Genomic DNA, 15,749 nt, shown 5'->3' on the forward strand with positions numbered 1-15,749 from the left:
CAGCACATATCAGTAACCAAGGCCCCAAGGTCCTGGCTCAGTAGGTCAGCTATGAGGCTTCTAGCCCCAGCACAACAGGAAAACTTCCAGCCTGGATCCCCTGGCACAACAGGTACAATGAGGCCAAGCCATCCTGGCACAGTGAGCAAGCTGCCAGCACTGGCACATAAAGTCAGTGACTAGGCCCCTGACCCCCAGTGCAAGAAGCTTAAACAGTGCCTCCTGTACCCCAGGAACAGAGTTCAACTTTAAAAGACATAAAATAGGCTGGAAAATTAGCAAAAAAAAAAAAACCCCAAACCAAAAGAGTCCCAACCATAGAAAGCTATCATGGGAACAGGGAAGATCAAAATACAAACTCAGAAGAGGATGACAATGTCCAAACACTTACATGCAAAGTCTCAGAGAGGAATATGAATTGATCTCAAACCCAAGAAGGTCCTCTTGAAAGAGCTCAAAAAGGATTTTAAAAAATCAAAGAGAAGTAGAAGAAAAATTGGGAAAAGAAATGAGAGAGATGCAAGAGAATCATGAAAAAAAGACCAGCTTGGGAAAAGAAAACAACTCGTTAGAAAGTAGAAATGGTCAAATGGAAAAGGAGGTACAAAAGCTAACTAAGAAAATAATTCCTGAAAATTAGAATTGACCAAGTGGAAACCAATGACTCTATGAGACAGCAAGAATTAATCAAACAAAATCAAAAGAATGAAAAAATAGAAGAAAATGTAAAAATACCTCACTGGAAAAACAACTGACCTGGAAAATAGATCCAGGAGAGATAATTCAAGAATTACTGGGCTAGAGGGGGCGGAGCCAAGATGGCAGCATAGAAGCAGGAACTTCTATAAGGTCCCCCCAACAACCTCCTCAAATACCCATAAAATATGACTCTAAACAAATTTTAGAGCTACAGAACCTACAAAGTGACAGAGAGAAACAAATCTCTTGCTGACAGCAGCCCAGCAAGCCTATAGGAAGGGTCCATTACAGAGCGCTGGAAGCAGAGCACAGTCCCACATGAGCCATGCGGTTTTGGCCTCAGAGTAGCCCAAACCACCAGCAGCCAGAGCAGATTTCAGGAGAGTGAATCACCAGCAGTTGTGGTGGTTTTCAGACTCCTCAACCCATAAATGCCAAAGAGCAAGTAAAAGGTTAGTCAGGAATTCTGTTGCAAGGGAAGGGTGCAGTCTGGCCCCTGCCCTTGGGGAGAGAGGTGGCGGAGGCACGGCGGCTGCATCCGCTGCCCAGAGTGGCTGTCTCCATAGCTCCTGGCCTGCAGATTGTAGGGGGACCAAGTAGCCAGTCTGAGGGTAATCGCTCTTGCTTTAACCTGCTTGAATCTGGACCACTGTCTTGGGTGGAGGTCCTGGGGTATGTGGCCAGTGGGCCAGAGCTTAGGGGGCTGCAGAGAGGGCACCCAACTAATACCTCCAGCAGCCACGAAAACCCCAGTGATTTGGGACAAAGCTCTCTCTATTCTGGAAACAGAGTTTTACCATGGCAAAGAGCTCAAAAATCAAGTAATTGACTGGCAACATGAGCAAGCAAAGGAAGCAAAGCAAGTAGAGTAGTCAAACTTTAGATTCCTTTTTTTTGGGGACAAAAAGGATCAAAGTGTGGAATGGGAGGAAGACAGAACTCCTGCATCCAAAGCTTCCAAGAAAAATATGAACTGGTTACAGTCCATGGAGGAGCTCAAGAAGGATTATGAAAATCAAATAAGAGAAGTGGAGGAAAAATTGGGAAGAGAAGTGAAAATGATGCAAGAAAATCATGAAAAGTGAGTCAACAACCTGACTGAAGAAAATAACACCTTAAAAAATAGACTAACTCAAATGGCAAAAGAGGCCCAAAAAGCCAATGAGGAGAAGAATGCCTTAAAAAGCCAAATTTGCCAGATGGAAAAAGAATTTCAAAAGCTCACTGAAGAGAATCATTCCTTCAGAATTAGATTGGAGCAAATGGAAGCTAGTGACTTTATGAGAAATCAAGATACTATAAAACAGATCCAAACAAATGAAAAAATAGAAGGCAATGTGAAATATCTCACTGGAAAAACCACTGACCTGGAAAATAGATCCAGGAGAAATAATTTAAAAATTATTGGACTACCTGAAAGCCATGATCAAAGAAAGAACCTAGAAATCATCTTTCAAGAAATTCTCAAGGAAAACTATCCTGATATTTTAGAACCAGAGGGCAAAATAGAAATTGAAAGAATTCACCCATGACTTCTTGAAAAAGATGCCCCCCAAAAAACTCCTAGGAATATCACAGCCAAATTCCAGAGTTCCCAGGTCAAGGAGAAAATATTACAAGCAGCCAGGAAGGAAAAATTCTACTACTGTGGAAACACAATCAGGATAACACAAGATCTAGCAGCTTCTACATTAAGAGATTGGAGGGCTTGGAATATGATATTCCGGAAGTCAAAGGAGCTAGGATTAAAACCAAGAATCACCCATCCAGCAAAACTGAGTATGTTTCAGAGGAAAATATGGTCTTTCAATGAAAGAGGACTTTCAAGCATTACTGATGAATAGAAATCTTGAACAGATAATTTAACATTCAAATATAAGAAGCAAGAGAAGCATGAGAGGGTAAACAAGGGAAAGAAAAAATAAGGAACTTATTGAAGTCAAACTATTTACATGCCTACATGGAAAAATGATAGTTGTAGCTCATGAGACTGTTCTTAGTATGAAGATAGTTGAAGGGAATATATGTGTATATACATGTATACATACATATATATGTTTATATAGGAGGGTATATGTGCAATACTTATGTGAGTATGTATATACATGTACATGTACAGACAGAAGGCACAGGATCAGTTCAATAGGAAGGGATGACATCCAAAAAATAAAATTAAGAGGTGAGGGAGGAATATAATGAGAGGAGACAGGGAGAGAAAGAATAGGATAAATTATTTCATATAAAAGAGGCAAGAGGAAACTGTTACAATGGAGGGGAAGAACAAGAAGCCAAAAGGGAATGGGTCAACCTTACTCTCACTGAATTTGGCTTAAGGAGGGAATAACACACACACTAAATTGGATATCTTACCCTACAGGAAAGTAGGGAGGAAGAGGATAAGAGGGGCATATGACAGAAGGGACAGCAGACTGGGGGATAGGGTGGTTAGAAGCACACACTTTTGAAAAGGGACAGGGTCAAAGTAGAAAACAGAATAAGTGGGGGGAGGGATAGGATGGAGGGTAATATAGTCAGTCTTTCACAATATATCTACTATGGAAATGTTTTGCAAAACTACACATGTGCAACCTATATTGAATTGCTTATCTTCCCAGTAGGGGTGGGTGATGAGGGAAGAAGGGAAAGAATATGGAAATCAAAGTTGTAAAATTAAATGTTAAAAAGAATTATTATTGTTGTTGTTGTTATTATTATTTTTACATGCAACTGGGAAATAAGATATACAGACACTGGGGTACAGAAATCCATCTTGCTCTACTAGAAAAGTCAGAAGGGGGATGAGGGAGGATATAAGAGAGAGCAGATTGGGGGAAAGGGTATTCAGTCGGATTGCTATTTTGGGGTGGTGGGTAGGGGAAAGATGGGGAAAAATTTTGTAACTCAAAACCTTGTGGAATGAATGATGAAAACTAAAAATAAACAAAAAACAAAATTACTGGGCTACGTGAAAGTCATGATCAAAAAAAGAGCCTGAACAGCATCTTTCAAGAAATTATCAAGAAAAATTGCCCTGATGTCCTAGAGTCACAGAGGATAAAATAGTAACTGAATAACTTCTGCAAAGAGTTCCAAAATGAAAACTCCAAGGAATATTATAGCTAAATTCCAGAGCTCTCAGGTCAAGGAGAAAATACTGCAATCAGCCAGAAAGAAACAATTCAATAATCGAGGGGCCACAGTCAAGATTATGCAGGACTAAGTAAGAAGATTCTACATTAAAGAATAAGAGGGTTTGGAATATGATATTCTGGAAGGCAAAAGAACTTGGATTACAATCAAGAATCAACTAACCAGAAAAACTAAGCATAATCTTTCAGCGAAAAAAAAGGACATTTGTCTTTAGTCTAAGAGAGAGAGATGGTCAGATGATCATCCTTTTATTAGTAAATATACTGATATTACTAATGAGAGGATTAAATTATCCAGATTTCTCTTTCAGTAAAAACCATCAACCCTTTAAGCAAGTGAGGATAATTAAGTTAAGCACCTACTTAAAGCCACTTAGCAAAAAGAATTTTTCATTATTCCAAATTTACATGAATTCAGGTATAACTGGATCAGAAAGAGTAAGGTTTGTAGATTATGTTAAATTAAATCTAGGGACTTCCCCTCCCCCAATATAGCTGACATCAAGATAATGTGTTTAAAACTGCAAAAATGAGGGTTTTTTTTTAAAATCTTTTAAGACACTTTGATCAGGGCTTTTCTATCATAATCTTAAGTGCAATCACTTTAGGATTTCATAATTTGTTGAAAATGTATATTAGCATTGTAAAAGCTGTTTTTCTAAGTAAGGTTGGTGAAAATTGTGAAAGAAATACAGCTCTCTTGACCTGCAAATGATCAAATGTTCACTCTCTTTAGATTCTGAAAAGCAAGGAGAAGCAGGAAAGAAAGGAAGAAGCAATTACTAAGGTATGAATAAGTCTAGGGTCAAGTGAAAACCAGGAGAATTCAGTTTGAAGGAAGGCAGGGCTTTGGAGTTTCCAAGACTATATAAAAGGCCTGGGATGAGGCAGACTCAGAGATTCCCTGTGTGTGTTTTAAGCAGAGAAAATGACAGAGCTCTGAGGCTGAAGAAAACATCTCAGAATAAAAAATCATGACCTCTTGCCTAGAGCTGATTCAAAACCTTCAGAAAGCTCATCTGCTCCATCTGCAATGATCACTGAGTGTGGCCACAATTTTTGCCACTGCTGCCCCCTCAGGAGCTGGCAGGAAGCCTCTAATTATTTCTCCTGTCCATAATGCAGGAGTGTCTCCAAGCTGAGGGATCTCAAAGGCAACTGTGGGACTTTCGGCAGCCATTCCCAAAAAACTAAGACCCCCTTGTCTGCAATACCCTGCAGGACATGGCAAGTGTGAGGTACACCAGAAAGTAGAGAAGGTGTTCTGTGAGGATGACCAGTACTCAGTCTACAATGTTCTATCCTCAATCCCAGGAGCATGAGTCTCACATATTCTGTTGCATAGATGAGGCTGTTGAAAACTTCTGGGGAAGTTCCAAGAAACTGTGACTGATTTTTGGAAGAAAACTGAGAATGTTGTTTGACAAATGGCCAATGAGAAGAATAAACTTGCACTGATGGAGAAAGAAATAGAAATTCAAGAGTATTTTCTACGAATTCCAGAAAATGAAACAATTCCTAAATGAGGAGAATGATGCAAATCTATTATATCTGCAAACATAGGAAAGGGCCAGTTTAGAAGGCCTGAGCAAGACAATCAGTGAACTGTCCCACCACAGTAAAGAATTAAGGAAGAGGATCACAGAATTAGAGGAGGAGCACATGAAACCAGATCTGGACATGCTCCAGGATATGAAAGAAATGTTAAATAGGAATGAATTTGTGCTACAAAAGGAAATAAAAACCGTTCATATATATGTGACTATCCATTCCATCCCTGAAATTATGGAATGGATTTTCAGTTTGAAAGTGGACATCACTTTGGATTGCAACACAGCTGATCCAGATCTCATAATTTCTGAGGATTTGAAGAGTATGAGAGTATGAGATATGGAGGTGTCCAGGAAGCACCCAACAACAGTGGGAGGTTCATAAATCTTGCCCAAGTTCTTGGTACTCAGTCCTTCATTTCAGGGAGATATTACTGGGGGGTGGAGGTGCCAAATAACACTATCTGGTATATTGGCATCTGTAAGAAAATTAAAAGAGTCTCAAGACTTCTTTGTGCTTAGAACTGCAGAAACGCACAATCCCTACTATCTTTCTGCCATGGCCCAGCACAATCTTTATTCCCAAATCTATATAAAATACTGTCAGGTCAGTGTGCCTAGCTTAAAGGTGGGCATTTCTCTTGACTATGAATATGGAGAAATATGTTTTCATCATGTGAAAACCAGATATCTAATTTATAACTTTCCCTACCACTTCATTCACAGGACCCCTTATGCCATTCTTCTGTCTTTCTAAGAAAGTCTTGACAAATCATTGTTCTCTCATAATCTTCCCCTAATTGAGAGAGATCAAGAAATATATACTGATTGGCCAAATGGACTTCAGGCACTATATTACCCCAATTCCTGTGTACTCTCTTATATGAAAATAATTGTATCTACTTGTCCTACCACAACTAATAACTTTTCGTATTTCATCTTTGTAGTTTTTCTCTTGACCCCAGTAGAATATAAGCTATGTTACACCAGGGATGGTTTCATTTTGTTCTCTGTATACTGGGTGCCTAGAGTGTTGCTGAAACTTAATAAATGCTTGTTCAATTTTATCAAATGTTGTTAATTACTCATAGACACATAGGATGACAGGTATTAAGCAAGGAGAGAACTTGAAGGTAGGGGAACTCAATGAGACCATTCAAATCTAGAAAAGTCTAAGAGAATAATAGTTAAAAATTAAGAACTTGAAAAGAATTTTATGGAAAAAATATGTAATTGACATCTATTGATTCCTAAGTTAAACTCACAAAAAGTATACATTTTCAACTGAATGCATTTGAAAAAAACAACCATGCTAAGTCTTAAAGAGTCCCTAAACAAATGAAAAAAACCTAAAACATTAATTTAAAATTCAATCTTTATTGACTATGAAGCAGTAATAATTATAATCAATGAGGAGAGTTTGTAGTCAAGATTCACCCTAAATAAAGACTAAATAAAATAAGCCTAAAGCAAGAGTAGAATAAAGAAAAACAACAATTAATAAAGTGGTTTGTCAAAGGAAATGACAACAGTGAGGTATCAAGCAAAATTTTTGGACCAAAAACAAGTCAGTCTTTAAAAGGAAATGTATATTAGGAAAATATACAAAGAAAATAATTTAATGTGTAATTAAAAAACGGATATTCAATGAAACAGGGAACTTTCAAACTTTCCTGATGAAAAGATCAGAGCTGAACAGAAAATTCGATTTTTCAAATACAAAACTCAAGAGAAGCATAAAAAGGTAAACAGGAAAGAAAAATAAAACTGTTATTTAACAATGTTACACTGTTTGCCTTCTAACTACCCCAAGAAAGATACAGTTCTTATGAGTTACAAGAACTGATGCTGAGTTAAGTGAGCAGAACCAGAACATTGTACATAGTAACAGCCACAGTCTTCGATGACTGATTTTGATAGACTTAGTCCTTCTAAGCAATTCAAGGACCTAAAACAATTCCAAAGGACTCATGATGGAAAATCCCATTTATATCCAGAGAAAGAACTATGGAGTCTGAATGCAGAGTGAAGCAGACTACTTTTTTTTGTTTTGTTTTTTCTTTCTCATGGTTTCTCTCATTCATTGTAATTCTTCTATACTACATGACTAATGTGCAAATATGTTTAACAGGAATGTATATGTAAAGCCTATATCAGATTGTAGGCCATCTTTGGGAGGGAGGGGAAAAAGTTTAAAACTTATGTAAGTAAATGCTGAAAACTAAAAATAAATAAATTAACTAAAATAAAAGACTCAGCAGAACCTATTAACTCAGCTGCCTTGTGCCATATCTCTTCTGGGGGTAGGAAGATATAAATAAAGTTTTGGTTGCTCACTGGAAAAAAAAAGAGTTACAAGTATCATCTTCCTGAGGTAAGATGTAAATAGACTGCTTGCCATCTTGGGGAAGAAGGAAGAAAGAAAAGTCTGAAACTAAAAATCTTTCAAAAACTCAATGTTAAAAATTGACTTTATATGTAAAAGGAAAAACAAAATACTATTAAATTTCTTTTAAAAAGAGGGAGGATAGCATATTTTAAAAGGAAGGGAACAGTCCCATTGTATTCTGCCTTAGTCAGACTACTCAAAGAATATCATATTTAGTGCTGGGCATCACATTTTAGAAAGGATATTGATATGGTGTAGAATATCTATAAGAGGTTAACCATCTATAAAGATGAATCTTAAGAATATGGAGACCAGTTGAAGGAACTATGGATATTTAATTTAAAAGAACAAATACAATTTCAAATATCTAAAGGCTATCAAGTAGAAGAGGATTTAGTTAAGACTTGTTCAGCTTAGTGCCAAAAAGCAGAACTAAGAATAATGGCTGGAAGCTACAATAAGTATAGATATATGGAAAATCTTTAATTAGCATTATCTAAATAGTCATCTATGGCTAGGTGGCACAGAGCACCAGACCTGGAATCAGGAGGACCTGAGTTCAAATCTGGCCTCAGATACTTAATACTTACTAGCTGTGTGACCTTGGGCAAGTCACTTAACCCCAACTTCCCTGACCTCCTAAATAAACAAATAAATAGTTATCTAAAAATGGACTAGCCTGCCTTGTGAGTTAGTAAGTCATTCCTCACTCAAAGTCTCTAAGCAAAAGGCCTGAGGACTACCTGCTGGGTGTGTCATAAGGGGATATGTGGTCACGAATAATAGGTTAGATTAGATGGTGTCTGAAGTCCCATCCAATTCTATGAATTCTATGAGGGGGGAGATGTGGCAGAGTTGCTAGATTCCATATTCACTGTAACATGTCTTAACCGAAATTAAAATACTTCGTCTCGTATTTTAAGGGAGCAACATGAGAAAACAAAGTACTCACTGGCTTTTCAACAGGCACTTTGTTGTAGTATCTGATAGAGTCCTTTCCCAGGAAGTCAAATTCAACAACATGTTTCTGCCCATCCAACTCCTCGTGTAACTGTATGTGTTCAACACGAAGAGAGCAGCAGCCAACAGTGTCGGCCGTCTCTCCTTCTTCTTTCTCGTTACCAGCTCTCAGGGCTAGCTAACCACGGGAAAGAAAAGGAGACTCAGATGCAATCATTCAAACATACTTTGTTACCCACAGGCAACATTTCCAATCTTAGAAAGCAGAGAAAAATTCCTTTAGTCCAAGCATCAGCAGCATTTGTCAAACTCTCTATTCTAATAGTTAAATAACAACAACTGACACATACACAAAACTTCGTGGTTACAAAGAACATTACCATAATACTGTCTCCCTTGACCCTCATGACCACCAAGGAATGTATTACAAATAGAGTACAAAGACCACTAGATCTGGGAGTCAAAAGATCTGAGTCTGATACATGCTGGCTATGGGATCATGGGCAAGTTAACCCTTCTGATTTGCATGTTTCCTCATCTGTAAGATGAGGATAATAACACTTATTATACTACCTTCTTCACAAGGTTATGGTAAAGAAAGTGCACCATAATCCTTCAAATACTATAAAAATGGGAATTCTTATATTCCCACTTTACTCATGAGAAAACAGATTCAGAGGTTATGTTAAATTCCAAAGGCTGCAATGTAAGTAAAAAGGTTAAGTGCTTAAACTTTGATAAAAGCAGTCTTCTGACAAATCCAGTAAATGTCAGAATTTAGTGTCAATAATGAAAAATAAGCATTTTTGTCTAAAAGTAAGTTCTACTAAAAATTAAAAAAAAAAACCTTACCTTATCAATGAAATAAAGGGCCACAGCTCTTTGTCGTTTCTTCATTTCCCTTGATTTCCAGTCAAAACGGTACTGAAAACGGATTTTGTCTACTACCCCCTTCAGGCGTCGAGCAACTTCATATTTCTGCCAGTCCTTCTCCCCCTAGATAAAGAAAATAATAAAAATCTTCCATATTTTCTTTCAATCTTTACCTCAGGTAATGGTTTATGAAAGAAGAAGAAACCTCCAACCACATTAATTCTACATTTTTCATATCAGACCAGTGATTTTATTGATGCAGGCAACACCTGGTGAGGAAGCTTCCTCTACCAATGTAGATGGACATTTGCTCTGCTACTCACAGGCTTAGAAAGTGGCTTACTGGAATCAGGAGGACCTGAGTTCAAATCTGGCCTTAGACACTTACTAGCTACATGACCCTGGGAAAGTCACAACCCCAAATGCCTCCAAAAAAAAGAAAAAGAGAGAGAAAGTAGGGCAGTTTTCAAAGGAAGAAAGTCAAGCTGTCAACAGTCACATGAGAATATTCTTCAGATAACTATTCCTCAAAAGTCACTAAAGTGTACATACCTTTTGGTCCAGTAATACTACTTTAAGGCCCCTATCCCAAAGAGATCAAAGAAAGAGGGAAAAGACTCATATGTACAAAAATATTTATAGTATCTATTTTTGTAATGGCAAAAAACTGGACAAAATGAGAGTATGTGTTCATCAACCAGGGAATGGACTAACAATTTATGGTATATGAGTGTAATGTAATATAACTATGCCATAAAAATGATGAAAAAAATGATTTAAGTGAAACCCGGGGAGACTTTGCATGAACTGATGTAGAGTGAAGTGAGCAAAACAAGGAGAAAAATTCATACAGCAACATCACTGTAAAAATAACTTTGAAAGCCTTAAGATAGGGCAGCTAGGTGGCACAGTGAATAGAGCACTGGCCCTGGAGTCAGGAGGACCTGAGTTCAAATCCGGCCTCAGACACTTAACACTTACTAGCTGTGTGACCTTGGGCAAGTCAATTAACCCCAACTGTCCTGCCCTCCCCCTTAAAAAAAATAGCCTTAAGATCAATGCAATGACCAACCATAATTCCAGAGAACTCATAATGAAGTACTTCCTGATAAGAAAGACCATGAATTAGGACACAGAATGAGACAATATATTTTTTGGACACAGCCAATGAGGTAATTTATTTTGCTTGACTATGCCCACTACTTGCTATAAGTTTGGTTTTTCTTTTTTTCTTTTCAATAGTATAGATGGGAGAGAGAGAAAGCTTATATCTGTTTATTAATATACAATTTAATTTAAAAATTCCCATAGTGAATGGCTATAATTCATCATGTCCCAGTCTCCCCTTAAAGAAAAGGAAAGATTGGGGTGGCTAGGTGGCACAATGAACAGAGGCCCTGGAGTCAGGAGGACCTGAGTTCAAATCCGGCCTCAGACACTTAACACTTACTAGCTGTGTGACCTTGGGCAAGTCACTTTACCCCAACTGCCCCACCTTCCCCCCTCCAAAAAAAAAGAAAAAAAAGATGACAAGTTTCATCTAAGTGGAAATTATGACTTCTGTTGTTTCAAGCATTTCTAAACTAAACTACTATACAATCTACCTTAGGTAGACAATGGAGTGGAGAAGGAAGGGTACTCACTAAAAGTTAGGTAAACATTGGATTTAAGAACAAGGGATAGAAAAAGGTAGTTCAAAAGAGGAGGGCAGAGCTCATAGTGTTAACATGGAAGCAGTTTTAAAGGTGATATTAATTTGCTATGGTCCTAACACCCAATTCTAAGGAAGATTTCTTGTGGTAATTTTATATTATACTACCATGAGTCCTTGTAAACTGTACAACCTAAAAGCAGCAGAATGGGCTCCAAGGGTGTCAGATGGGGAAGTGAAATAGCAGCCTGCAAGGGCAACAGATTTCCAGGATGGGAATACATGGGAACTTAAAGACTCTGTTGTCCTCATGTAAATGTAAATATGTTCTTATTTTTATGTTCCCCACTTTTGAAGTTTCACCATTACTTATCATAGAATTTTCTTAAGTCACACAGTTCTCTAACAACTCGATATATGTATGAAGTGGTGGCATTCATGATCTACAGACCTGAAGTATTCATTCACATCATTATGTAACCACCATGTGTCTAAACAGACACCACTGACTCTCAGATCCTCTGACAGGGAGTAGTATAACCACATGTAATACTGATGAAATAGAAATATCTTCCCCACCCATTAACAGGCCTGTGTGACCTGCTTTGAGCCACATGGAGCCTGGGTCACATGGAGTTAAGAGTAGGAGGAGTTTGCTCAACAGAATTTTAACTGAAATAGAATGTTGGGGAGAGAGGCCGAGCAGGGAGTGAGAGCAACCCAGGCTGAGAGAGAAGCAGTTTGAGTGGGCGGAGGGAGGAACCAAGTTTAAGGAAACTTGTTTATAGGGAGACCTAACAAATAAGAATGCCTAAGATGGTGGTGCTCTCTGGAGTGGTGATGATCAATACCTTGTTAAATATTACCTCCTGGTATTCCAGTCCAAACAAATACTTTGGTTTTGCATTTAATGAAGAGAGTTTATTATATTTTGTGAATTTGCCCTGAAAATATGTCTGCTTAGTCATAGCAGCTGCTATGGGCATCACATTGGTGTTACACCAAAACAGTGTTGGACTTTGAGTCAAGAGACTGCAATTCAAACTTAACTTTCCCATGCTCCATTTTCCTCATCTATAAAGTAGGGAAGATACTAATACTTGTACTACCAATTCCATAGGGCTGTTGTGGGTAAAACTCTTTGTAAAACTAAAATATTACATAAAGGTGATTTACTATCTTCTTGAAAAATTTATTATTTGTTGCCCTAAGATATCAAGTGATTTGTCTAGGGTCACACAGCATGCATATGGCAGAGGTGAAAACTGAACCCAGGTCTCTCTGATTCCAAGACTGGCTCTCTAGCCACTATGCCATGCTGCCTTAAAGATCCTATACTACAAAGAATATTTTAATAAGTGATGACAGCTTCTCATCTGAGCTACAATATCAATTTTTTTTGATGGGGGGAGGTGAGCAGGAAAGAGGGCACAATGAAGAATTTCAACTGACTGAAGGTCAAAGAACGTTTACAAAGTAGTTGGTAATTTCAATATGTTGTCAAAATTAGCTTCCTAAAACTTCAATGGATTATTATTATCATATTACTGGATTCATAATTTTGTTGGTTCCAATTTTGCTGGCTTCCTCAAAGTATATCACAACTCTTGTGGGAATATAGTTGAGCTTGAATCCCTGTGGCTGAAAAATTTATCGCCTGGCAGTCAACATGGTGATAAGCCCGTTGGACAGATTAGTTCTTAGATAAAAGAGTCTTCTGGCTATATTTCAAAGAAAACTTGGATATAAAACAGAAAAATGTTGAATCTGTCTCCTGAACAAGGTCTAGCCTCCAGATCAGGAGCATCCAGAGAGGTACTTGTGGTCAAATGAATAGGTAAAATTTCTTATTTGCTTAACCTCAGGCCATCTCCTTGGATTTCTGAAAAGACTGAAAAAGGAAAGATCTACAATTCAAAAATATCTATAACATACATACATACCTTAAGCTTTGAGCTGGGGTTCAACATGATGTACTTAATGGAATTCTGGATGTTTTCAGTCCATGATGCTAGCCAAGTGACTGTGTTGTCAAAGCGTACTTCTTTCCATTTGTGACCTGGAGGTGGCTCTGGTATTTTAGAGTCCCTGGAAGGAAAAAGCCACATCAGTCAGGTTAATTATTTTACAGGTTCTTTTTTCTTGAAGTCATAGGAAAATGATTCATCAAATCCCAAAATATAATATTTGTTCTTAAGTACTACTTGTCTGTACCTCATATTTCAGACTTTGTTCACATTCTGTTTGGTATTATTCTCTAATTGTTTTCTAGGTGCTGCTTATTTTGTCTCTTTTATCTCAAAAGTCTGTAGGCTCCTTAAGGGTAGTGTTAGGATTTCTTATGGCTCTTGCAATGCCCAGCAATGTTACTTCTCTAAGCCTGAGAGAAAGAACCTAGCATTCAGCTATTGTTAGTTCTCTTTCCCCAAAAGTCACTTAGAGCAGAGATCTAGGCTGTTGTATCACGAATTGCCCAGCACTGTGAGTAAGTTGAGACACTTTGAGATTTGGCTTCTAGGGAAACCACCATAAGAAGGAAGTGTTAGAAAGTGAACAAAAGGGGAAAATAAAGGAGAAAAAAGACTTGAATTACCAAAGATCTCACAAGGAAAACTCAAAGATGTTGACCATAAGCAGATAAACCAACAGGGAAGACATTAACAGTAGAAAGAAACATGACCTAGGTATCAAATCTAGTAAAGAACTTAAATACTGTAAAACAAAAAAGGATTTTAACACTAGGTGAAGCAGCGGACCTTATTAATTTTAAATAGAATATGAAACCACAACATACAGTTCCTGGGTGGTATAAAAGACAAATGAGAATTGAGAGCATAATTTATGGTTGCACAGGAGAAATAATTGGGAGAACTGAAAAACATGAATCCATGGTGGCAAGTCTCAAAGAAGAAACAAAAGAGAAAACAAGAATGGGAATGCAAATACACAGAAGTGACAGAAAATCTTCAAGGAGAAGCAAAAAGCAATAAATAACATTAAAAGAAAACATGGACAAACCATGAACCCCCAGCTAAAACCAGGAGAATGTTGTACATAGTAACAGAAATACTATACTATGATCAACTGTATTCTAAGCAATACAATGATCTAAGATCATTCTGAAGGACTTAATAATGAAAAAGAACTGATGGGAGTCTGAATACAGATCAAAGCATATTTTTTAAATTTTCTTTTTTTCTTTTTTTTTGCAGGGGCCAGGGGAAGTCTGTGTTTTCTTTTGCAACATGGCTAACATGGAAATATTTTACATGACCACTTATGTATAACCTATATCAAACTGCTTGCCTTCTCGAGAAGGGGAAAGGGGAAAGGGGAGGAAGGGAGAGAATTTGGAACTCAAATTTTTTAAAATTATTTTTACATGTAATTGGAAAAAATAAAATTGTATATACACACATATATCTACATATGGATATAGATATGTGTATATATATATATATATATATATATGTATATAAAAATATGCTTTCCATTTAAGCAAAATACACTGACCTCAAGACAGGATTTTTTGAGACAATTTAAGGATTATAGCTCTCCCCAGAAGATCACAAGCCCAAAAATCTGAATACTATAATGCAAGAAAACTGCCCAGAACTCCTGAACACAGAAAATAAGTTGCCAATCAGAAAATTCCATAATCACCTCTAGGGAAAAACTCAATGCTGCAAAGTCCAAGACAGAGAGTGATTAAATTTAACAACTGCATTGAGAAACAACACATTTTTCAAGTGACCAAGAAAAAGACCTTCAAATACAAAGGAAAAGAAATTTGAATAACACAAGACTACTCTGTACCCACAAGAAAACACAGGAAGAAATGAAATAATGTGTTTTGAAGAATGATGGAGTTCAATGTGTAGCCCAATATGACCTACCCTGCAACTCAAAGTTTAACCACAAATGAAAAAACATGGTTGTTTAATAACAAAGAGGTGTTTGAAACATCACTGATAGAGTATCGGGTCTGAAGTCAGGAAGACCTGAATTCAAATCCAGATTCAGAATAATTGTGTGATTCTGGCTAAATCATTTAATCTCTGCTTCAGTTTCCTCAACTATACTACCTCCCAGGATTGCTATGAGGATCAAATGAGATAATAATTGTAAAGCACTTAGCACATAATACAAAGCGAAAGAACTTATCTCTGGAAAAGAGTATAGAAAATGAAATTTTAAAAACTTATTGAATAGGAAACTAGTGAAAAACTAGTTAAAGGGGAAGAGAGGAAAGGTATTCTACTTACCTAAAAGTGAAAAAAAGAGAAGAATTAAATTACCAGATAAAAGTAGGAAAGATAAAAGCAACTAATAAATAAAACTCCAAAGGCAAAAGGGGAACAAATTGTACAAGAAGGGTGAAAGGAGAGAGAAAAAGTGCGAAGGACATCTTAAAAAAGATTAAGCTAAAGTAACTAGAAAAAAAAAACCCAAACTGAAAAACAATAGTACTATCTTCA

At 37.2% G+C, this 15,749-nt stretch overlaps 1 protein-coding gene and 2 pseudogenes across 1 annotated transcript in view; 2 read left to right on the forward strand and 1 right to left on the reverse strand.

Moving 5' to 3' along the window:
- Positions 1-15,749, reverse strand: part of TOP1MT (DNA topoisomerase I mitochondrial) — a 95,804-nt gene that overhangs the window by 19,680 nt on the left and 60,375 nt on the right. Inside the window, exons 13-15 of the mRNA XM_069096904.1 lie at positions 13,215-13,359; positions 9,600-9,743; positions 8,740-8,925 (exon numbers count right to left, since the gene is read on the reverse strand). Coding sequence (XP_068953005.1) covers positions 8,740-8,925; positions 9,600-9,743; positions 13,215-13,359 — 475 coding nt within the window. The remainder of the gene's footprint in view (positions 1-8,739; positions 8,926-9,599; positions 9,744-13,214; positions 13,360-15,749) is intronic.
- LOC138167936 (E3 ubiquitin-protein ligase TRIM17-like) lies at positions 4,823-5,374 on the forward strand (annotated as a pseudogene).
- On the forward strand, positions 5,098-6,397 carry LOC138167933 (probable E3 ubiquitin-protein ligase TRIML1; annotated as a pseudogene).

This window comes from Petaurus breviceps, unplaced genomic scaffold (genome assembly GCF_028583685.1).
Source record: "Petaurus breviceps papuanus isolate PSGF00001 unplaced genomic scaffold, PetGlider_PUasm1.0 339, whole genome shotgun sequence".
Taxonomy (NCBI): Eukaryota; Metazoa; Chordata; class Mammalia; order Diprotodontia; family Petauridae; genus Petaurus; species Petaurus breviceps.